Source organism: Danio rerio, chromosome 19 (assembly GCF_049306965.1).
Source record: "Danio rerio strain Tuebingen ecotype United States chromosome 19, GRCz12tu, whole genome shotgun sequence".
NCBI classification, from domain to species: domain Eukaryota; kingdom Metazoa; phylum Chordata; class Actinopteri; order Cypriniformes; family Danionidae; genus Danio; species Danio rerio.
In genome coordinates, this window is record NC_133194.1 from 34,500,639 (window position 1) to 34,526,595 (window position 25,957).

The 25,957-nt window shown below is 37.6% G+C and overlaps 2 protein-coding genes across 2 annotated transcripts in view; both read right to left on the reverse strand.

Annotated features, from left to right (window-relative positions):
* Positions 1–25,957, reverse strand: part of hpca (hippocalcin) — an 802,589-nt gene that overhangs the window by 120,155 nt on the left and 656,477 nt on the right. The gene's annotated exons all lie outside the window — the stretch shown is intronic.
* Positions 1,351–25,957, reverse strand: part of pag1 (phosphoprotein membrane anchor with glycosphingolipid microdomains 1) — a 101,820-nt gene continuing 77,213 nt past the window's right edge. Inside the window, exons 4-8 of the mRNA XM_003200612.7 lie at positions 25,430–25,478; positions 18,684–18,780; positions 18,070–18,599; positions 5,882–5,938; positions 1,351–4,074 (exon numbers count right to left, since the gene is read on the reverse strand). Of these exons, the coding sequence (XP_003200660.2) occupies positions 3,760–4,074; positions 5,882–5,938; positions 18,070–18,599; positions 18,684–18,780; positions 25,430–25,478 (1,048 nt within the window). The 3' untranslated portion in view covers positions 1,351–3,759. The remainder of the gene's footprint in view (positions 4,075–5,881; positions 5,939–18,069; positions 18,600–18,683; positions 18,781–25,429; positions 25,479–25,957) is intronic.

Below are 25,957 nucleotides of genomic sequence, written 5' to 3' on the forward strand. Positions count from 1 at the left end.
TGGAAATATTCCTTAGAGATTTTGGTCCATATTGACATGATAGCATCACGCAGATGCTGCAGATTTGTCAGCTGGACATGCATGTTGCCAATCTCCCGTTCCACCACATTCCAAAGGTGCTCTATTGGATTGAGCTTTGGTGACTGTGGAGGCCATTTGAGTACAGTGAACTCATTGTCATGTTCAAGAAACCAGTCTGAGATGATTCGCGCTTTATGACGGCCCCTTATCTTGCTGGAAGTAGCCATCAGAAGATGAGTACACTGTGGTCATAAAGGAATGGACATGGTCAGCAACAATACTCAGGTAGGCTGTGGCGTTGACACGCTCAACTGGTACTAATGGACCCAAAGTGTGCCAAGAAAATAATCATTACACCACCACCAGCAGCCTAAACCATTGATACAAAGCAAGACGGATCCAAACTTTCAGGTTGTTGATGCCAAATTCTGATCCTACCATCCGAATGTCGCAGCAGAAATCGAGAGTCATCAGACCAGGCAACGTTTTTACAATCTTTATTGTTCAATTTTGGTGAGCCTGTGTGAGAATTGTAGCTTCAGTGGCACCCGGTGTGGTCTTCTGCTGCTGTAGCCCATCTGCCTCAAGGTTCAATGTGTTGTGCATTCAAAGATGCTCAAGATGCTCACCAGTCTATTCTCCTCTGGCATCAACCACAGAACTGCTGCTCACTGGATATATATATATATATATATATATATATATATATATATATATATATATATATATATATATATATATATATATATATATATATATATATATATATATATATATTTATTTATTTATTTATTTATTCATTTTATTATTATTTTTTTTTTACTAACCATTCGCTGTAAACCCTAAAGATGGTTGCGTGTGAAAACTCCAGTAGATCAGCAGTTTCTAAAATACTCAGACCAGCTTGTCTGGCACCAACAAGCATGCCATTTTCAAAGTTTCTTCCCCATTTTGATGCTCGGTTTGAACTTCAGCAGAGCGTCTTGACCATGTCTACATGCCTAAATGCATTGAGTGGCTACCATGTGATTGGCTAATTAGAAATTTGCGTTAACAAACAGTTGGACAGCTGTACCTAATAAAGTGGCCAGTTAGTGTACATCACATCATTGGAATGTGAGGGAAACCCACGTGAACATGAGGAGAACATCCAAACTCCACACAGAAATGCCAACTGGCCCAGCCAGGACTCAAACCATTGACCTTCTTGCTGTAAGGCGACAGTACTAACCACTGAGCCACCGTGCCACCTACATATAGAACTGTTTACAACAATTTACAGTGATGTGTAAATGATAAATGCAGACAAACATATACACAGACAATGTATTTTGAGTCCAGCATGACTATATATTGTTTAATAAAGCAAATACCACATTACAAAGATTACGATGAAATAATGAACAAATGCAAAATTCATATTTACAACTAAATACACCAGAATTTGGTTAAAGAGAGAAACAAGACAGTTTTTTTTTAACCATGATATTAAATAAAATAAGGATCTTCAGCAATATGAACCCTGTACCAACACGACGTACCATTACAAGCAAACACTTATTTAAACCCTCACATTATAAACACTGCTTAAGAAATCCGAAGCAATACAGATCATTGGCTTTTTAAACTGTAATAAACCTCCATAAAACGTTCTGTAATTACAAAATGCATCTGGAAAATGTATGTATTCCAATTACTGTCAAAGTTTCTTTAGTATTAACCCACTCTAAAAGTTCCTCGTGCTGTCATTTGATAGCGCTTGGCAATTATTACAGAAGCATACTGAAACAGTGACATAATTTAACAGATCAAAATAGGATAGTTTGGATATTTACAAGTGTCTCTTGGCATGAAATTCATCCCAGGCGGCGTCTGGACGCGCTATGCTTTTTGATTATACCGCTACATTAATGTAAAGGCAGCTAATTGCATACCTGATAATGGTCACACTTTACAATAAGGTTTCATTAGTTTATGTATTCAGCAGCATGAACTAATAATGAACTATACTTGTATAGCATTTATTAATATTAGTTTAACATTTACTAATGCAAGATTAACATCCACATTTATGCTTGTTAACATCAGTTAATGCAGTGAGAGTTAACATGAACAATGAACAACTGAACTAACATGTCTGTAACAATTATACTTTTCATTCTTTGTTCATGTTAGTAAATGCACTAACTAATACAACCTTATTGTAAAGTGTTACCCTGATAATAAAGTACATTTGCTAAGCTGCCAGGCAAAGCTGCAGTTCAGCAGTACCTTGTTGTCTCTTTCCCCCTGTGCTTTTCAGCCATTTGAAATGTTGCGTACCTTATTACATGTAGAAACCAAGATATATCTCAAATATATAACGTATCTGATACACTCATCAATACAGCTGCATTAATAATAATAATAAAATACATACATATTGAAGCAACACAGCTTAATAAAACCACAACTAAAATGATTCGAACTCACACCAGCAATAGATAATGGCCAACGTTTCGTTAATACCCTTTTGGCACACTCATAAACAAGTGCACTCAACTTTGCGTACCTAAAAGGTCACTTCCTCTCCTGAGCCTGTGATTTGACACACTGTTTATAAAACGTGTGTAACAGCTCAGCGTGACGGCTACATGTTCCTCTTGTGGGTCTTGATATGTGTTACGCACTTGTGAAACTAAATGCTCCAGCAGTTCTGATTCGAATGGATGCGGTTCCTTAATGGCCTGAACTGAGAGGTCTGCTGTTGCTGATTTCTGATTGGTTCGCTTTTCGGGGTTATACAAGGATGCAACTCTGTAAGTTGCTCAACTAGAATCACGTGAAAAGGGGAAGCTCACAGCAGGTGCAGCATGCAAGTGCGTGGAAACCACTAGTACGTGTTATGAATAAAATATTCCTCATAAGAGCACCACCATTGTTGGCGCTTTGTTTTGAAAGGTGGTGAGGGCATGTGGGAAATGGGGTTACACAGATGCAGATGTGCTGGTTATTATGTCACCAAATAGCCAAGACTAAGCTTATGAATATTAATTAGGATATGCAAAAATTAGATATGTGAATTAGTATCAATAGTATCTGGAATAAGATTACTAATAATACTAAATTAATTTCAGGTTGTGTAAGTTCTTGCTTATTATCTCTAATAATTAATGTTAATTTTGTATCTTTGGTCTAGCAGCACATTTCCTTTGTTTATAAGAAGGATATAAGAATGTTTTAAACTATATTAACATCTCTACATCATTTGATAGAGCAGATCTGTTTGCATTTCCTTATTATTTTTCACATGAATGAGAATGTGCCGTTTGAATGGATGTATATGCTGTAGAGAGAAATCATTTAAAGTCTTTGTTGCTTTCAGGGACATTAACAACACACAAACTCTAGTTGAGATGCTGCTTCTGTGTTTGCTAAATCCTTACTGCAGGCTATTTCATAAAGCAGGGATGAAACAATGGCTCTAGCAAGAAAGTGATGTAGAAATGTCCATCCTAAGTGATGCCAACTTATATAAAAGGGACATCTTGGATTTTTCGTACCCAAATATTCACAAAAATACGTAGCATAAAGAAGAGTGCTTCTTTTCCTGTGTTGGATGAAGCCTTTCAATAGATAATGTTCAGAAACAATGGGGTGCATAAATGCTGTAGGAAAGATTAAGTGCATTATACTCATGATGCCACACACATTTCAATTCTTAAGTTGTCTCAGTGTTCGCAGTCCTTAAGTGGGTAGTCAGAGACGAGAGATGTCCCCGTTCAGACCCAGTTCCCCCACACTCTCGTAGTCAGGCTCCACTATCCCATTGCCAAGATGAGCCTCTTCAGACGCTTTGGAGATCTTGATGGTCTCGTACCCGGGTTCTGCATTCTCTGTAAGCCCCTCTGAAGGCTGTGAGCCAGAAACCATTGAGTATTCATCTCCAACCGTGGCGTAAAGATCACTGGAAGTCGACTCCGGCATAATTCCCTTGATCTCTCCAATGCTGCTGTAGTCGTTCTCTGCTTCCTTTACAGGATTCTTCGCAACCGTGGAGTACAAGTCTGATAACTGGAAAGGGAAATGTAACAGAGAATTGGACATCTTTACAATGCAGACTTGATGTAGTGCACTACCTATATACAAATAATTATTTGTGGTAAAAAAAAAATAAATAAAATGGAAGTAGGGCTGGGTGATATTGGCAAAATTTTTTAGAGTAACATTGTTATATGTGGATTTTAGATAAAATCGGTATTTGTTTACATCCTGCTCAATGTTATTCAATAAAACATTCATGTTCAAATTAAGTAATATAAATGTTCATATTAAAGGACACACTGTAAAGGACACACTGTAAAATGGTTTCGCACAATCGATTTGTGTTTGGATAACATGAAGGAATTAAGTTAGCATTGCAGTTTTTACACATTTCAGTAGATTAAACATAAAACAATTAAATTGTCACCTTCAAAAAATCCAACATTGTGTTGTTTCAGCTTATTTAATAAAATAGTTATAACAAACAACAAACGTCTTTTTTTTGAGTGTATGAAAACAGGAAATTTCTGGCATGAAACTCTATACGTGCGCATGCTAAACAGGTCAACAAATCTCATAAACTCATCTCATAAAATCTCAGAAAAACAGCACAGCACAGCACAGACATGAAGGAAGCAGATCTCACGTAACGTTTGTGAGAAATACTACAGTAAGAACTTTCCTAATGATTATTTGATGTATTTGTTGTGGAGTTAATTCAAGCCTTTCTGCAACGATGACACTTTCACACACAATGTTGTTACAAAGTTCACGCATACACACACAGACACACGCACGCGCACACACACACACACACACACACACACACACACACACACACGCACACACACACACAAGGCAAGTGCATTTAACTATGCACTGTTTTTGCATGGAAAATGCGACAAGATACACATTAATATCCACTGCTGTATGGATTTTTGTTATGTTAACGTACAAAATAAATCTGATTTAAAGTCCACAAACCAGGACTGAAGCATCTTCTTTTATAATTGAACTGACATGCTTCTGTGGTGATAAAGTAAAGCTGAAGTAAATGGCTATAATTCATTGCAAACATACACCGTTTTAAAAACAATTATAAACTTCTAATTCTTGATCAGATTTAATGATTGATGATCACAGAGAGCTGAACAGATCTTTTACTCCCTGTTGCTTTGCGCACATCCTGTCTTGTTGATATGATTATACACGTTATTATGGAGACATGTTATTTTGCGGCTGTCAATCAATTTGGTGGAAGGGAAACCACACCTACATCACGTTGCAGTCAGCCTCAAAATGGGAGGGATTTGGATCCTATTTTAAGATCCGAAAATTTAAAAATGAGACTTATTGTGTTTATATCACCCTAATATGACAGCGGACACACTATACCTACACAGTTCTGTCCAAACAACGTACAAAAGATGATTTTCATCATAGGTGCCCTGTAAGGCAATTCATTTCCAAAATGTACAAATGCAGAGTACATGCAGAGCAACTGCATGTGAAATGTATGCCACACACTGAGGAAAACACCACATCTCAAACATGAAATACAGCTGATCTGATCAAAGCATTTTTAAGGGAAATCCACATGAAACTATGCATGATAATGATATCTTAGTTATTCCCATAATATAAAGCATGACTCATGTAAGACAAATTGGGTTATGCACATTCCCTACAGGAGCTCTCTCTGTGTCTTCATACCAACTATTGTATATCAATATAATGGTATTATCTCATACTATATTGTCTATTTTACAGGAATGATACATATTGCATGTTGTAAAAACCACCCATCCCTAAAACACCAAGTTGGGGATGAGCCTACCTCACTGTCTGGAGACACCTTGTCCTGAAGCTCTGGAGTCAGCAGCGGGGAGTGTAACTGTGGGACAATGATTGAAACAAAGTCATTAGTCATTAGTCAAAAACACTTTCAATCAGAACACTTAAACGCAGAGGAAATAGCCCGCTTCAGCTGACACATGCTAGTGTCGAAGGCTGATTGATGCAAAAATGAAGCCACTCATTCATTACTTAAGTGTTACTGATTGAAATCAAATGTACAGGTTCTCTCTTAGCACGAGCAATTGTATATTTACAATAGCAATCGATACTTGAGTCATCAATTAACAAAGTAAATCCTACAGCAGATCAATAACGGACACCTTGACTGTAAGAGAGGAATATCAATCTTCTTCAGTCACCTCACTGACATAGAGAATACAGTCAAGCGGGAAATTTGCTGTAATCCCTTCAAGATTAATCTTAAAATGTTTTAGCGCCGTTTCAAGCCTGTTTTAATGAAGCGGCCTCATCCTGTGAGTTTGAAGTATTTTGCATTGATATGATTACGCAGAACCTGCATCAGGGGCTCAACCGACGTGCTTTGATATTGGTTTAATTAGCAAGGCAATTAATTTAATAGCCCGTCCGCAAAGACACTGATGACCTCATCACAAATAACAAATGTTTCCTGCAATAAGGCTTATCTGCTAATTCACTCTCGCCTTTGTCTCTGTCCGGCCCTCTATATTAATTAAAGCACCTCTTGCATTGATTTGGCCATATAAGAATTAAATGATCAACATAAGCATTTAAACTCACTGCAACATCATCACTCAGGCAGTTACAAAGATTAGGGGTCTTGTGTGTGATGGCATCATTATATATAAATATATACATTTTTTTTTTTTTTTGAACTTTATTTTTATACATTAAAACGTTTTACAGAACAGAACATTCAGTGACAGCAGCGGTCATTAACAAAAAATAATAATAATAATAAATAAATAAAAAAATAAAAATAAAAAAAGACAGTAGCCGCAGATGTAAATAAAAAATTACAAAAAAAAAAAACATACAATATTTTCAGTTTCAAAGGAGCTAGAAATACTATGTCCTATTCAGGTACAACATAACAGGTGCCCATCTTTGTTTAAAAATATCCAGTTTTAGTTGAAGTTGAGCAGTCATATACTCCATTCTATATATACAATCAAGTTTTTCTATCCACTGTGCTATTGTTGGAGGGTGTGGCTTCATCCAATTTATTGTTATGGTCTTTCTTGCACTTAGTAAAAGTATATGTAGTATATATCTCTGGTTTTTATTATATATATCCTGGGGTATCCCTTCAAGCAAGAAAAACAGGGGAGTAAAAGGTAGATCTACCTGCATAATTTTCATTATCTCAATCTTTACCCCTTGCCAAAATGCAAGTATCTTCGGACATTCCCAGAATATATGTGCATGATTACCCACATTTCCGCAACCCCTCCAGCATTCCTCTGACTGTGGACGATTAGTATATTTGGAGACCATCAATGGTGTTCTAAAAAACCTAATTTTTGTTTTCCAGTCAAACTCTTTCCAGTTATGGCTGTTGATCCCCTTATGAGCTTCTGAACATATGTTTTCCCAAATATCATCCTCAATTTTTTCATTAAGTTCAGATTCCCATTTTTCTTTAATTTGAAGGGTGTTATCTGTTGAATCCAGAATTAGGCTATTATATATCTGTGATATGTGTCTTTTATGCAATCCTTTTTGTTTTTTTATATCAATAAAATACTGTTCCACATTAGTTGGGACTTTTTTGAATATTTCCTTTTCTTTATGATTTGTAATATAGCTTCTTAATTGTAAGTATCGAAAGAAATCACTTGACGACAACATAAATTTGTCTTTAAGATAAGAGAATGAGTGCATAGTGTTTTCATTAAATAACTGATCAATTATCATAAGTCCCTTATCGCACCATGTTTTAAAAGTGGCATCCCATTTGGATGGTAAGAAATCAGGGTTATCTGCTATAGACATAACTCTTGATACGGTTGCCATTCCTCTTAGTTTTTTCTTAACTGTTGTCCAAATTCTCTGAGTCTGTTTAACACACTCATTTTTTATTTGAATCTTTTTTTGAGATTGTTGTGTCATAAAGGCTAATGCTGAAAGAGGTACATTTGGTACAGAACCCTGAATATATACATTTTTATAAGCTGTACATGGCCAATCAGCAGTTGGTAGCTTCTTTGCATTACTATTGATTACCTTCAATTACTATTGCATTACTATTTGCATTACTATTAACCTTTGCATTACTATTGATTACCAGTTATTGCAGTTCTCTAACAAACAGCTTTGAGAATTGTACTTCAGACCATATGCAGTTTTTTTTTTTTGTAGACAAACCTAAAATATACTTGTTTGAATGCTATTTGAGTACAATGAATACAATTTATGGGATAGTGTTGTGTCAGATCAAACCAAAAGTTGGGAAGGATATGTTTGGTAATAGTTTTTTTTTTTTTACTTTTATGCATTTTTCGTGTACATATTTTTTACTTTGAAGGCATATATGTTCTCTGTGAGGAGTTAGAGATGATCTAAAAGCATTGCTGTTGGATAATAGGTATTCCGACTTCAACTTTTTCAACACTGATTGAAAGGTGTGATTAAGCCCCCAAACGTACTCTCACCAAAATACTCAATGACAGTTTATGACCACTGTATTGTTTCCTGCCTAAGGCCCCATTGTCATCCTGCCTTCTTTGACGAAACAAGACATTTGCTATACTAAGAAATAAAACTAAACATCATGAACTCTCCTTTATTCCTTTTGCTCTAAAACTGTTGTGTAGATAACTTATTTACAGTGTTTGATGTTTTTTAATTATTGTTACTTTGTTTGTTTATCATGATTTAAATTAGTATATTTATTAGTCAATTATTGATTCGAATGCGTGTTTGACAAATTTTAGGGAATTGTGCTGCAATACCCTGTACTTGACAATTTTTTTTTTAAATGTTATACACTCACACACCCGCCCTAGATCCTGTTTGATTGGAAACACTCACAGCTGAAGCCGCTCATGAACTGATTACACGCACTATAAAGTCAGCACACAAACACACAGGGGTTGGCAAGTCTTGTAAACATTACGATGCGTTTATCTTGCCTTGCCTTGCCTTGCTTTGCCTTGTTAGATCCTTACCTTGTTGGTTTGTTTGTTTAAGTTGTCTGCTGTCTGCTTTTTGACCAACTGCCTGTTTTGATGACTACGACTTGATTTCCTACATACATCTGTTTGCTCCTGATTGTGACCGTTGCTTGCCTGATCATCTCTGTATAATGTTTGGATTATTACTCTGTTGTCAGCGTCCAGTTCACATTACATAATGTCAAGATATTTAAGAGTATGTTTAATAAAATTTTTCAAATTTTATTCGTTTTATTGGACTCCGAGTAAGCTTTTTAGGCTTTGGTTGAAGGACTCTGCTGAATGCTGGAGATGTGAGAGTAGAAAAGGTAACTTAATGCATACCCTGTGGTCCTGTTCTAAAATACAGGAATTCTGGATTAAAGTGCACACTTACATTCAGAATGTTTGTGGATGCTGCTTATCGTTTTGTCCTAAAATATTCATGTACTGGGAGACCCGTTCGTGTTGGGGTCTGGTGTGAAGATTTAAATAAGTATTATGATTGCAAGACAAATCATTATGAGGGGATGGCGTTCAGCAGGTCCACCATCATTTCAAGAATGGGTGACCAAATTGGGGAAGGTGGCAGCATATGAAAAATGACATATGGATTACTTGATAAATTGGATGTTTATCAGAGAAGATTGGGAAATTATTTGACAGTTTGGAAGGATGAATAAGGTCACTGTGGTGAGACACATGGTAAAAGTGTAATTATCTCATTTGATTTATTTATGTATGTATTATTATTATTATTGCATTGTTGTTTTATTAATTAATTAATTATTTTTTTTACGATTATTATTTTATTTATGTGTGCTTCTTTATTTATTGAGTTTTATTATTTATCTGGGCGACGCAGTGGAGCAATAGGTAGTGCTGTCGCCTCACAGCAAAAAGGTCGCAGGGTCGCAGGTTCGAGCCTTGGCTGGGTCAGTTGGCGTTTCTGTTTGGAGTTTGCATGTTCTCCCTGCGTTCGCGTGGGTTTCCTCCGGGTGCTCCGGTTTCCCCCACAGTCCAAAGACATGCAGTACAGGTGAATTGGGCAGGCTAAATTGTCTGTAGTGTATGAGAGTGTGTGTGAATGAGTGTGTTATCTGTTTCCCAGAAATGGGTTGAGGCTGGAAGGGCATCCACAGCGTAGAAACGTGCTAAATAAGTTGGCGGTTCATTCCGCTGTGGCGCCCCGGATTATTAAAGGGACTAAGCCGAAAAGAAAATTAATGTTGTTTATCTGTATTTACTGGATTTATGATAGCAACATCTAATTACTGTAACTGCCGCTGTTGGGGAGGGGGAAGTGGATGTTAAAAGGATGTAAAGATGTATAAACTGATTGTATGATTAAATAATTGAAGAAAATAAAAATCTAAATCATAAAAATTTAATTTAATTTACAAAATTTTAACTTGTGGCGATAACCTGCGATTTCCCAATTGATATTGTTTGCGGTGTCCTTCACACTGAGCACATACATTCCCTTGAACACCCCAATGGCCGAATACCCAACCAAGTTCAAATTAGAACATACCCTGCATACAGTATGGCAAATGCGTGAGGCAAAGGGCTATAGTTCAACGCTCATGTTTTCATTCCCACGCATCCTTTGACAAGGCATCAGTGCTAACAATAAAAGTCCTCCCCTTAAGCAGGAGATTTCTGAGTGTTGATGTGCTGAAATCACAGTTTATCACAGACAGCTGCCCTCAGTCCATCATGCAAGCATAGTGACAGTGGCACCAATGCATAATGACACACATGGCGCTCCGCTCAAGCCAGACTTGCTTGCTTCGCTAAAATAACTAAACATACAGTCCACACCATGAGCTAATGAGGCAGTGTGTACAATCTGTGTGCAAGTGTTTCAGCATGCACATGTCAGTATTGGTATCCCAGCTTTAACTGACGAACTGTCTTGCTCAAACACAGACCGATGCACCTGTAAACACATGCTCATGATGTCTCATTCATCATGAGGGTGAGCTGTCAGACAGTGGACAGCTGGAACGCACTGATCCCCATCCCCATGTTACACACAAACATGTGACCGATAAGACAAATCACTGCTGCCCCATTACACATCTACATCAAGCTAGCGAATAGGATTTACAGTGATAGGTGTATCACAGCATAGTACGTGAAGGGTACAAACAGGTTTTCCAAGTGATCAACAGGGTGATAGAGTAAACAGGACAGTTTACTCCGAAGGGTGCAGGTACATGATCCACCATCTGACTTTTTTAGTACTGATTCACTACAGCCTCTTCCAAGTGTGCCAGTGTTGGCACCAGATCCAGTGGCCAGTCTGGAATCATTATACACATTTCCACTCCAATAACGTTGCAGAAAAAAAACTGCCTCAAATGGCACACTATACACTTATGCACTATGTACTTATGCACTTACACACTCAACAGCATAATATATTTGCTGCTAGCTCTCTGCAACTCACATGGTTGCCCACTGAAGCTGATCAGTACCTGGATGGGAGACAACATAGGAGACCTAGGTTGCTGCCTAAAGTAGTGTTAGTGAGGCCAACAAGGCCCTCACTAATCATCTGCATGTCTAGCAGGTATATAAGGTTTCCATACCATACAGTTGACCAGCTCACCATTGAAGCGCAATTTGCAGTGGTCGCCGGTATCAATGTAATCGGAGCAATCTACTGCACACAGATTGCTATAAAGTCGCCATCTGAAGAAGAATTTGCAAACGTGAATCAGAAACATTTCCATTAAATAAATGTGCAAATAAAATAAGATGCACAGACTTATTAATGATTCCTACTTGTCTTCCTTGTGATGAAGAGTAGGTAAAATCTGATATGTAGCAAGAGAAAAAAAGAAGATTGAGTTCATCAGACACTGGATTCGAACCGAGTTCATACTCGAACTTGTAAAAATATGCTGCCATGTGTTTTACGAGCTACGCCACTCATGCTGTTGAAGACGCTACAAAATTTTACACTTTTACATAACACTATTTCTTTTTTTAATCCACATCAGCTAAACTCTCCCACTCTATTTTTTTCTTTTGTTATTAATTCCGGAGGACAATATGCAAACAACACTGTTTTTCTCCAGTCTACCTCCGTAAGCAGCACCTCCAATTCATATTCTTTTCAAAGTTTCTCTTCTTGCTCGCTTTTGCTATTGCTTTTTTTGTTTGGTTTTGCCAAAGTAGAGTCATATTTATTCAGGGGAGGAGGCAGGGAGGGGTTTTGCGCTCGTGCATGTTGCGCTCAGTTAAGTTCATTCGTATGTAAAGCAGCATAGTATATTTGCTTCTAGCTCTCTGCAACTCACATGGTTGCCCACTTAAGCTGAGCAGCTCTGTGCCTGATTAGTACCTGGATGGGAGACGACATAGGAAAGCTAGGTTGCTGCTGGAAGTAGTGTTAGTAAGGCCAACAAGGGGCGCTCAAACTGCGGTCTGTATGCGTCTTAACGCCCCAGTATAGTGAAGGGGACTCTATACTGCTCAGTGAGCGCTGTCTTTCGGATAAGATGTTAAACCAAGGATTCTCTGTGGTCCTTAAAAATCCTTGGATGTTCCACGAAAAAGAGTACGGGTTTAACTCTGGCATCCAGGCCAAATTATATACTGGCCTCTGTCCATCATGGCCTCCCCATATCATATTTGGCTTCATCGTCTCCTCTCCACCAATCAGCTGGTGTGTGGCGTGTGGTCTGGTGCAATATGGCTTCTGTCGCATCATCCAGATGGATGCTGCACACTGGTGGTGGATGAGGAGATTTCTCCCAATGTGTAAAGTGCTTTGAGTGTCCAGAAATGTAAGGAATTATTATTATTATTATTATTATTATTTTATGAATGTAGTGTCTTCCCAAATGAAACACTAACTTTTTTTTTTTACTAAGCAAAAATTCAAACGTCATCTGGGAAACAGTTTGGTTGCCAAATTAGTGAAATAATTGACCAAACTACCAATTAACACCTGCCATGAGTATAACCACATTCACCATCGAGAGGCGATATAATTGCTTTACACAAACCAAAATAAATAAAGTAATCCAACATCAGTGCCCAAAAGCTCCACCCCTTCCGCTATGTGAGCAAAGCTGTGGCTATTGAGTGCATGAAGTGTCCATCATTCCACACATATTTTTAACAGTTGAACAAGTGCACCATTCGGGTATTTAACGTGCACTTATTCTGAGTTTTTAATGTGAATGCACTAGTTACACGATTTAAAATGGCATAGAATAGTGCATAAGTATGCGATTTGGGATGCACCTAAAGTCTACTGATTGTGTAAACATGAATTTCCTTGACAATTCTTAGAAAAGGACTTTTGATGTTAAAGGTGCAGTAGGTGATCTGCCTAAATGCTAACCGCTTAGCATAACATCTTTCAAACACAATCCCTCCCCTGTCGTCCAAAGCCATGCCTCCTGAAATTGAGAGCGCGCAAATTAAAATTGACAGAGATCATGTCATTCGCCAGTTAGAAAACTTTATAGTACTTTTAATACTAAAATTCTGAACAAAAAACTGTATTGTATCAGGCACATTTTAGTTGTGTAGTTAGCAAGCAAAACTTGTCATCACTCTCTAACGCACTTTGTCCTAAAGCGGGAGCAGGAATTACACTTATTACTAAGCCATCCTTACATGCTATTTCAGACCGAATATTCAGAGCATGGTAAACAATATAGGGAGCGCATCACAGGTGTCATTGTTCAAAAATGAACCATTGTGAATATATGAGACTTCACCTCAATAAAGCAGGCTAGGCGAAATACGCCATTTACTGATGTTTTGTTGTTAAACTAAATATAAATCTGCATTGTCAATGCTGTAAAATGTACCGTATGAAACTAAAAATAGTCACATCGATCATTTTCCTGAAGATTTCAGTGGATAAACAACACTTCTGTGTATTTAAGTAACCCATTCATAACAATACAATCTACATCAGCTTTGTGCGAGTAAAATAGTTTTAAAACAGAACATTACCTGTCTAAAAAATACTTAAAAAGTTTTGATTGAGTATTTGCTTTTAACGCTGTCACTCATGTCCACGTTAACGCGCATCAGTGAAATCTACATGAAAAGATGCTCAGTTGTTCAAATCTACATTTGCTGACAGACAGCTTGGGCTCCCGTTACAACCTCTTGGCTCAAGAATGAAGTAACAAAAACAAATAAAGATCCAAACCAGAAAATCAAATCAACTTAACTATATTTAATCAAAAATAAGTGAAATGATAATGTAAAGAAAAAAATACAAAGCAGAAGAGGAAAGGATGAACGCCCGCAGCCCTGTTCTCTTGATCTTTATCCAAACGCACATCACAGGTAACACTACGTACCTGGTCCAAACGTAATCATGGCAAAACACTGCACCTGTTCAAAACTCCAGAGGAACACTAGATCACGAAACACCTCCATCTGGTGGACACTGGTTAATAGGACACTACGACCGTCACACTACTTAAAATTATGGAAAATGTTGGTCCGACAATATTTAATTGGATGACCATTTTTAGTTTTATGCCTTATTCAGAATAAAAAAATACATATAAATACATTTACTTAATATAATTATCATTTACTTTAATCATTACTATTGGAATGTGAAGAGACACACAACAACAAATGTTTCTGAAGACGATCACCTACTGCACCTTTAAGTATGTTCTGGAAGCTTGTAAAGAAACAAAAGATGTTTGTTAAACTTGCTAGTGGGTGCATTATACAGTATCATAGACCAGTGTTTCTCAACCATGTTCCTGGAGGACCACCAACACTGCATGTGTTTTTGATATCTGCTTTGTTTGTCACATCCATTACAGGTCTTTCAGTCTCTGCTAATGAGCTGATGACCTGAATCAGATGTGTTTGGTTAAAAAGACATGGAAAATATGCAGAGCTGGTGGCCCTCCAGGAACATGGTTGAGAAACACTGTTATAGACCACCATGTCATTATAAAGTATCAAGTCAATGGAAGCGCTGGTCAGATTTAGAAAAGGTATGCAGATCTCTGCCCGAGTATGAGAACTAGCACTATTTTTTTTATATTGTTGGGGGGGTTGGAGATGTACAGTACACTTGATCAGGACTGCAAGAACAAAGGAAGCAGAAATACAGGGGGAAACTGTGTGAAATGAGAGCAACAAAAGGAGAGAATGAACATTAGAGCAAAAGAGAGAGACTGACAGAGCAAGAGTGCAAGAGGGAGTGACCAACAAAGGAGGTGCGGGTGTCCATGAAGGTGTAGCTGTAGTAGATGCTCATGCCGTGTGCAGACAGTGACTCCAGGCGCAACATCAGCCTGTTTGCTCTCCTTTACAGATGGCTTCATTTGTATGCTACAGGCGCACATTCATATATCACCGTCAACCAGAGCATATATCCTAAAAGACTGTAATTAAACTGGAAACACACTGTTCGTTATTGTTCTCTTGCAGCTCTTAAGTTTAGCTTGCAGTGGAGAACATCAGAGCAGTCCTTATTGGTCTGTTTCTGAAATTATTCTTCTTTGTTCTCCATAATACATGTCAAGGGGTGCATCACTCCTGAATAAGATAGAGAAGCTCTTGCTAAAGGAAGGGATAATTAAAGGAGAGCATCTGATGCTGAATGAACACATTTTAACCCCTTAGTAAACCTGACTTAAACTAAGATTTTGTGTCAGATGACACCATGGTAAAATCGAGTGATTGCCATATTCGTTTACCACGCAAATGAAATGCTACCCCAGGGGTGTCCAGTAATTCTCCTGCAAAGGTCATTAGTTCTTAGCTTCTATCATAACTCAGCAAACCTGAGCCAGCTAATCAAGATCTGTATGATTAACTGTGTAAAATACACTTATAGGCAAAGGCATGATAACCCCCCCAATAATAAAATTAAACACAACCGCATATTGTAAATAACAATGTTGCCTCACAGTACTTTCATCCAAATGCCTGCTTTCCTTTTTTCCAACACCAACACACACACTAAAGTCCAATCGGAGAAAGCTATTGACCTCCATTAATTAAGGCCGCTCTCAATGCTATTTTATTCACTTAATCATCTAATAAAATGCTAATTTTTTCTTTAATACAGATGTTGTCAATGTTTTTATGATGAGTCTGGTATGTTAGCAATAATAACCTACCTGCTTGGATACACTGCACTCCTACATTAATAAGGCTTTCCTCTGAGTGTACATATAATAGTGTAAAAGAGGTCAGCCAGAGAGCGCTGTGCAGGTAAACCTTACTCCTTAAGATATGTTTTGGAAACAGACATTTTAGAGGTTTTAGTATTCCTGCTTCCCACGTTGGAATTGCCAGTCTATTATATACTGTAGTTCTATTATACTGTGACATTTGTGTCCCCTTCAAAAACTGCTCTTGAGAAAATATATTTTTATTGAACCTCACATCCTTTTAATGAAACTAAGAGAATTAATGTACAGTGTAACTGGAAGGGCAACAAATAGTAGGTTTAGAACAGGGGTGTCGAAACTCGGTCCTGGAGGGCCAGTGTCCTGGAGAGTTCATCTCCAACTTGCTTCAACACACCTGCCAGGGAGTTTTTAGTATATATAGTAAGAGTTTGATTAGCTGTTTTAGGTGTGTTTGACTAGGGTTGGAGCTAAACTCCCCAGGACACTGGCCCCCCTGAACTGAGTTTGGACACCCCTGGTTTAAATGTTGCAAAATTGGATTTTCATCAAAAATAATACCAGGATGAAGCACCTAGAACTTTTCAAGCAATGTGTGCTGCAGTGTTAATTTCACAGACAAATAACTTTCATCATATCAAAATTGTTCTACTGACCGAAACTGGATGAAAACTAACTATTATCTGTGCATTTGCTTGTAATCTGACAGCAGCATAAAACACTTTAGTATCATCTTCAGAACAGTAGAATTAAATATATTATTTTATGCAAATAAACATATCTGTTTGAAAGAATAACCAGTTCTCCAGGGGTCTATAATGAGCTTAGACATTTTAGAAATATGTATAATTAATATATTTAGATTTTAGTCAATTAAATATAGAGCATTTTTAAGACTAAAATCTTATAAAATTCAGTAGACTAAGACTAATTTAAATGTATGATGTATTCGTTAGACTAAAATAAAACCAAAAATTAATAAAGTAAAAATGGCATTTTAGTCAAAAGACTAAGACAAAAACGAAATTAAAATCTGCTGTCAAAATTAACACTGGTGTGTTGAATTGGAGCTAAACTTGGCAGGAAGGTACAATGTCATCTTTCTGGTACTTTGTAGTCAATGTTAAGTCTGAGGCATTGGTATCAACTTCTTTTCAACCTAGGCTCATTCTGAAAACGTAGTCCCATGGACGTTTCTGGAGACCGTGAAATACGTCCCGGGAGGTACGTATTTTTGCGCTTTTTGTTTTCGGAATCCGCGAGAGGCCGCTGTGTGCACTTTTCCATATCTCAAATGTCTCTCACGACTGTTCCTGCGTAAACCTGCCCACCCACTTACTTCCACAAACCCAACTGACGCTTTACAAAAGCCGTCCAGGAAAAAAAGCCCTCGGCTGGTTTTTACCACGTTTTTGGATTTTACCACATTCTCACCCTGTTATCCACACATTCATTTTATTTTTTGGATTCTGTTTTTGTCTAACCTGATTTTTGGAACCGCACTTCCCTGGACTCAAATCTGGTAGTCTTCATCATCAACTCCTCTCTGCGTCTCATGTTCGCCGACGTACAAAACGAGCTAACTAGACAGACTGGTTGCAGAGGTAAAGCCGTCCACACGGAGGTAAGCGGTCAGCCAGTAAGCGCCAAAAGGAACAACGTCATACCGCCCTGTATCGTTCGGTTAATGAAATGCAGACATATGTACCTCCGGCTACATAATTTTTGGCCTCAAGAAACGTCCACGGGACTACGTTTTCAGAATGAGCCAATGTTGCTTCTTTCAATTCCTATGTAGCTTTTACAAGGCAAAACAAATGCATGCATGGATAATTTTTTATTAGTTTACGCTTTTTTATTTAAAAAAACAGCTTTGGTAGCCTTACCCGTCCATTTGGAATCTGCTGGTTTTCATTCTCATCCAGTACTTTATCAGGTACGGGAGGTGGTTTTTCTTCCTCAGGCTCTTCAGAGTTCACAATGGCAGCTGATCTCCTGGCCTCCAGGTCAGTGCTGTAGCGGCTCTTCTTGCTGAGGTTGACTGAGGCGTACTCTACACCATTGGGAAGCATGGTGTGGTCTGGTGTAGCGGGGCTTGGGTGACCATTGAGAAGAGGTGCGGGTGGTTCCTCTGGGCTTAGTGTACCGTTGGGTAGGCCAATGTCCTTGAGTTCTTTGACCGTCTCGTACAGACAGTCCTCCACACTGACATCCCGAGAGGTGCTTTCCTTCAACACCTCATATGTGCCATCGCCTGAGGTCACTTGAGCATCCACTGCAGCTGCTTTAAGAGAATCAGTGGGTGGAATGCTGGGTAATTCGCGGTCTTGGTGATACTTAGAGGATCTGATCTCTGATTGGCTGGATAGCATGTCCTCCGAAGGTTGGGGACTTGTGTCCATTGTGTCTGTGAGTACTGAGTGCAAAGGTAAATGGGAGAAAATGTGAATATTTGTTAGAGTTGGTTATGAAAAAAGAGAACGTTTTGGAAAACTGTTACCTGTACCACTTGTAAGAGGCCCATTATGAGAGCTGCTGACCGCCAAATCAGTGCCATGGCTCTCTACTGACTGGCTGCATGTTTCCTTTTCTGACACCTGCAGAGAAATGGGATATTATTGTTACTAGATATCATTCAGTGATGGAATCACTATTTAGATTGAAAGCTAAAGCAGAGGCATAGATATTTACATTAGATGTCACCTACACTATTGTTGTCTATTGGAAGGAATGCATCAGTAGAGCTGACATTTTAGTACAGGGTTGAGCTCCTTTGAAATGAATGAGGGACCAAGGTGTAGTGGCGGCCTGGCCATCCGGTCCCAGAGATAAATATATTGATAAATCTATGATTGGGAGTTCTCCCAGTGGTCAGTATGCAAATATTTTAATTTTACATCACTTTTCTATATCGATGGATAAGTGAACGCACAGGCATTGCTGACAAAGTAAGTGTGTTTGAGTGCATGGAAATGTATTATCTTCCCTCCCTGTTCAATTAGATTTAATCCATGTCCTGAAACACACCCTTTCTCCTGCTTTCACTTCTAATTCTAACGAAGGGAGCGATTCGTTTGTGAATGAATCTGTTATGAGCGATTCGGTGAACCATCGATATCCCTGGGTCTCAATGTGCATATCAACCTTACTCATCTAAATGCTATATAACATTTGAAGTATTCAATAATTCAGGGTGGAAAGATCGCATATTGAGGAGCAAGCACTGTTATGTTATCAGGCACTCTTATAAATTACTTCAAAGACTAGCCGTTACTTTACTTAGCCAACAACAATACAAGTTTCTGGCACTGCAGCATCTTGCTGTCATATTTTATTTAAAAAAAAAAACTAGCATAAGCAGGGTAATTAGTGCAAGTTGGTGCTACTTTGCAGTAAGTGAATGTATTATCATCAAAGCTGTTACTTGTTGAGCGCAAAAGTTTGTAACATACAAAAAACATACTACATCCGTACACAGCGCTTAAGTCCAGCACCTTCACATTGGCTTTAATCTTGACCAATGTGGTTGAATGACATTTGTTCTGAGAACAATGTACAAATGTGGCGGTGCTATTGACGCATACTCAGGGTCTGTATGCGATATCTAGTGTATATATCTATAAAGCAGAGGTTACTTTAAATATAGTCCACCAAACAATTTTATTCACTCGCCCTCAAGTGAGAACCTCAAAGGTTCTAAACCTTTAAGAAGTTCTTGTTTTTTTGTTGTTGTTAATATATATAAGAGATTTTATATATTATAAATATAATATAAGAGAAATCATCAAAGGCTTTACAACATTCTTCAAAATTGCGTCATTTGTGTTCAACAGAAGAAAGAAACCCAAACTAGTCTGAAACAAGTGGAGGGTTGTTGCCTGAAGGGATGCAGCTGTGGCTGGAAGTTAAGGAGAAATATTCATTTATTCATTTTCCTTCGGATTAGTCCCTTTATTTATCAAAGGTTGCGACAGCGGAATGAACCGCCAACTTTTTCAGAATATGTTTTACGCAGCGAATGCCCTTCCAGTCACAACCCAGTACTGGGAAACACCCATACACTCTCACATTTCCACACATAGACTACGGCCTATTTAGTTTATTCAATTCACCTACAGCGCATGTCTTTGGACTGTGCGGAAAACTGAGCACCAAAAGGAAACCCACGCTGGTGCAGAGAAAACAAGCAAACTCAATACAGAAACGCCAACTGACCCAGGGACCTTCTTGCTGTGAGGCGATAGTGCTAACCACTGAGCCACCACACTGGCCAGAATTATTTATACTATTTATTTAAATTACCCTTTAATTGTAGTTTATTAAGGTCTACCCCAACCACAAACCCAACCCTCACAGTAATGTAAAAACAGTAATTATACAGAGTATTGTTCATATTATTTATTAAATGATCCATTAAATTGTATTTTATTAACACCGCAGCTATAAACCCCTCACCATAATGTAAAAAATATTAATTATTGTTTTACAGTGTTACAAAAATGATGCTGTATTGGTGTGAGTATATTCAGCTGTATCCCTTTTAGACTTTACCCAAGTGCTGGGTGAGTAAATGATGACAAAAAAACTCTCCCTTTAAACTTGGAGTGACGAAAACATGTCTCTTCATAAATGCATATGGGGTCAGATTTTAATCCTATGCTATAGGTGCATACTTAATTATCATAACATTTACTGAATGTGTTTTGTATTAGTAGCCTTCAATGTAATTTGTCGCCTGTGAGATGCTAATGAGCGTCACTTAATCCTGTGACATTGGTAGGGGTGCAGGAATTTTAATTTTAAAAATGGGTCATGGACCAGAAAGGGCTGAGAACCTCTGCTTATAAAGAGACCGCAGACAAAGACACTTGGATGGAGCTCTTTGTTTGCTTCTTTAAACCCCAGCAGAAACGACATGCAGTGGCACTATGAGACCACCTAGTGGCAGCTCATTGAAAATGCCTGTTGCCAAGGTGATGAAGTCTTTCAGATACAGGAGGTTAAAGCTGAGAGCCACTCAGATTGTCACAGCAAGACAAAGACCCTATTTAACCTGTCAAGCTCTGACAGACTCCGCCATTTAAACCAAGCCCTCCTCAATATATTGACATGCAAGTTGTACATTACGGTGAAAAGATTAGCCTTCAGATATCCATCAAATCTATAGCATTAACAGAGATAATGTCAGACATTTACTTAAGCATCTCATAATTGTTAATACTGACTTTGTGTGATACAAAGAGTCTCGACCTTGAGGACACAACCACATGTCTTCGCAGTTAGCTTTTTTCTTTGCTCTTTGAGTCTAGATTATACTATATTTATATAAATAGCTCATCTTGACCTTTAAGCACAATGTAAGTAATACCAGCTTTTATTTGCAGAGGATTTCACTTTGAAGTGCTTACATTTAAAATAAATGAATTATTAAAGTTTGAAGTGTGTAAATTTTCTGATATTATTCACCAATAAAGAATTTAATTGATTAAAAATATGTCAACAAAGTGAAGTATTTATTACAGTTTTAATGGCACCAACCAAGTCTTTAGTGTCTCCAGAATTTGTAAAGTTTCAGCACAAAATACACATCAGATTATTTATTATACCTTTTTAAATCTGGGAAATTTGAGCTGTTAGGACATTGTAGCTGTTTTTGTTGCCTGTGCCTTTAACCATTCCCAGGTGGGTGTCAGAGCCATAGCATTTATGTATAAACAGCACAGTGACAGACAAGAATGAAGCAGATCTCTCTTACTACAGTAAGAACTTTCTTAACTGCTATTTGATGTAATTGTTGTGGAGTTAATTCAAGCCTTTCTGCAACGATGAGTCACACACAATGTCATATAAATGTTTGAGCATGCACACACACGTTCAGCTTTGCACTGTTTTTGCATGGCAAATGTGACAGGAAACGCATTAATATCCACTGCTGTATGGATATTCTTTATATTAATGTACAACATAAACCTGATTTAACCTCCACAAAAAGGGATTGAAACGTCTTCTTTTATAATTGTACTGACATGCGTCAGTGTGAAGAATTACAAAGCAATTTTAATTTCTTTATTACAAACATGCACTGTTTTAGAAACATTTTAAACTTGTAAAACTCTTTCTTAAGGTGCTACTGATCCCAGACAGCTGAAGAGATCTTTTAATCCCAGTTGTTTTGATTCCTAGTATATGCGCTACTATGAAGACATGTTAATATGCAGCTGTCAATCAATTCGGTGGGCGTTGTGGTCAGCCTCAAAATGGGAGGGATTTGGATCCTATTTTAGGGTCAGGAAATAAAAAAAAAGAGACTTGTGTTTCTAACACTCCAATATAACTGTAGACACACTACACTTACACACAGTTCTGTCCAAACAGCTTACAAAAGATGATTTTCATCATAGGTGCCCTTTAAAGTAACTTTTCAAATTTTAAATAGTTTAAATATATCTATAATTGATGGGTGGCAAAGCTGAATCATCAGCGGCTATCACCAGGGCTGGATTAACATAAGGGCTAGGTGGGGCTGAAGGCCCAGGGCCCAAGGAAGAAGGGGCCCTTGATTAGCTGAAGAATTACTTACTATTATTAATTAATTAATAATTACCTGCGCTATGATGCGGGAAACTCCTGTTTGTATTATGCTTTCTCTTCTCGATAACGTGAGGTATTCCTTTCATTGCGCTGCTGTTCAAAAACTGTGCGCCGGTGCTTGACTGGAACTCGGAGTGGCTGTAGCCCTGTTTTAGTTGCACATAAGTGTGACAGATGTCTTAATTTTCCCAGGACAGTCCCTTATTTCAGCACTACCGCAAGAACTGTCCAGTCGTAAAACAAAAAATAAACTTCACAGTCTTCATCATTGATTAAGCTTTACATGTAGTAACAGAAGCTGGGATAGGCGTCATGCTAAATGGACTCATAACTGAAGAGCAGTCTCGGTAGTGCAACAGTTAGAGATGGACCTAATAAACTGGCGCATGCCCGCACAATCCGTTCATCACACAATATAACTGAGACAGTGCGCAAACAAATCAAATAGCCTACACAAGTAGTTATTAAAGTGTCCATCGCTGCAGAGTAGGCCTATCTATCTCATGTAAATTCACTCGGTTATGTTTTTCGGTAAGTCTAACTGAAGTAATTAAAAAACAAAAAAACAAAAAAAAATGTTTACTTTGCCCCTTTTGAGAAAATGTAATAATATGGAGCAATGAAATATTGGTGCTGACTTTCATCAGACAATATAAATAAAATGCAAATAAATAAAATACGGAAAATAAAATAAGGATAATAGCATATATATATATATATATATATATATATATATATATATATATATATATATATATATATATATATATATATATATATATATATATATTGTAGTAGAACTCAACTCCCATGGGCCTGATGTGTTCTTAATCCGGCCCTGGCTATCACTTCAGTCTTTATGGTTCTTCATAAAATATTCAAATGTGCAGATTGTTTGAATTTCTAGAATATTCTAAATGTGAAAAATGTGTGTTTTGTAATAATTTTAAAAAAGACTACTGCAAATTTAAATAAAAGTAAACACTAACCCCAAACCTGAACTATTAAATGCTACTGTTTATCGTTTGGATTTATTCAACCAAATTACACCTAATTTCTTTTACCATTTCAATTCAAGGCAATCTAAAGGCGAAATGCTTTCGTTTTTCCAAGCAGTGTTTTATCTTTTTTCCTATGCATGGCAGTATTCCCAGTAAGTTTTATAGGTTACCCACTTCTTTTTCACCCCTACGTCTTTGTGCCAGAATGATTTGTTAAAGTTCTCGACAGAATCAATAAGAATTAAGCTGTCTAGTTAAATGCGTTATTATCCTTATAAAATGCAATTTTCAAGTCACTTGATTACGCCTGTGAAATCTAAAATGAGTCGCAAATCAAAAAAACATCCTGAACTTCAATAATAATTTCTGTCAAACCTTGTGCATAATCAGTGCCCGTCATTAACAGCATTTGCATAGGGACCACAGAGCTTAGACATTTACATGGTGCACAGCATACAAATGTAGCCTGCATAGTTAATGATAAACAAATCTAATGAGCATAACAGTAAACACCTTCAAACTTCAAAATCAACTTCCTTCCGTTCATTAAACATACAGTTGAAGTAAAAATAATTAGTCCTGTTGTGAATTGTATTTTCTTCATCAAATATTTCCCAAATAATGTTTAACAGGAATTTTACACAGTATTTCCTACAATATTTTTTTCTTCTGGAGAAAGTCTTATTTGTTTTATTTCAGCTAGAATAAAAGTAGTTTTTTATTTTGTTACACTATTTTAAGGTCAATATTATTAGCCCCCTTATACAATATTTGTTTTCGATTGTCTTCAGAACAAACCATCACTATACAATGAACATAATTAACCTAGTTAAGCCTTTAAATGTCACTTTAAGCTGAATACTAGTATCTTGAAAAATATCCAGCTCAATTTTACGTGCAATCATCATGGCAAATATAAAAGAAATCAGTTATTAGAAATTAGTTAATACTATTATGTTTAGAAATGTGTTGGAAAAAATCTTCTTTCCATTAAAACAGAAATTGGGAGAAAATACAGGGGGGCTAATAATTCACTGTACGAGTTCCAGAAGCCTTCAACAGTTGGTCAACAAGCCATGAACTGTCATGCTTTTTTAATAACAGTCACAACCCCACAGATACTCCTTACACAGCTGTTTATATGTCTGTGTGTGTGTGTGTGTGTGTGTGTGTGTGTGTCTGCAGTCAATTGTGCCCTCAGTAGGTCACACTAATCTCTAGATTGCTAAACATCTCGTGAACTCTTGAACTCTTCTCTCGAATGATCATTTGACAGAAGACACCCACATATATGCAGCAGACCCAAAAAGAAAGGCGACTCATGCATGAAGTTTCTCATCTCCCTGCAGCCAAACAAAAATGTTAATGCGTCCGCTTCATGCTTTCCTCCCACAAACCCCAGGCTTCACAATGACCGTCCATTCTTCTGTCAGTTCTCTCCAACTTTACCAGGCCCTCGAGCACAGCGGTCACACATTCGCATGACTGAAACGCTCTTAAAGATGGTTCGCACACTCTTTGGGGCTGCGTGTAATTGAAAATGCCTTTTGAATTCAAATCGAGGACTCGTTCGGCAAGGCTCTGTCTGAGCCGCGATGAGGCAGCACAGGCTAAACTCTCACCGATGAAAAGCACCGTGGAAGCACATGCTTACCCCATTCATCAGGTTTTCGTGGTCTCCCGGCGGCCCCCCTTTTTTCTGCCTGCGGAGCGAGAGGAAGAGCATTACTGAAAAATTGCGATTAAGTTTGTAGGTCTGGCCATGTTTTGTGAATCTGTTATCTGAGGCTTTTTGTCTACGTCAACATTCCAAGACACAAACTAAGCTTTGTTCTAGACGGCAAATCACATTTAATATAGCAGCAAAACAAGGATTAAGCTTTATCTGCACCCAAAAACAATCACCATTGAGAGTTTACTGCTGGTTAAATATTAAAATCAAAATTACTATTTCAAATAAGATATTGTCTTAGTGTTTATGCTATGTTGTAGTATTATTAGTATATAATATATGTATTATTATTATTATTATTCAGTTATTATATCAATCAGTTTTCTTTGGCTTAGTCCCTGATTTATCAGGGGTCGCTACAGCTGAATTACTACTCCGGTATATGGTTATGCAGCTGATGCCCTTCCAGCCGCAACCCAGCACCATGCTGGAAAACGTATTATTATTCAT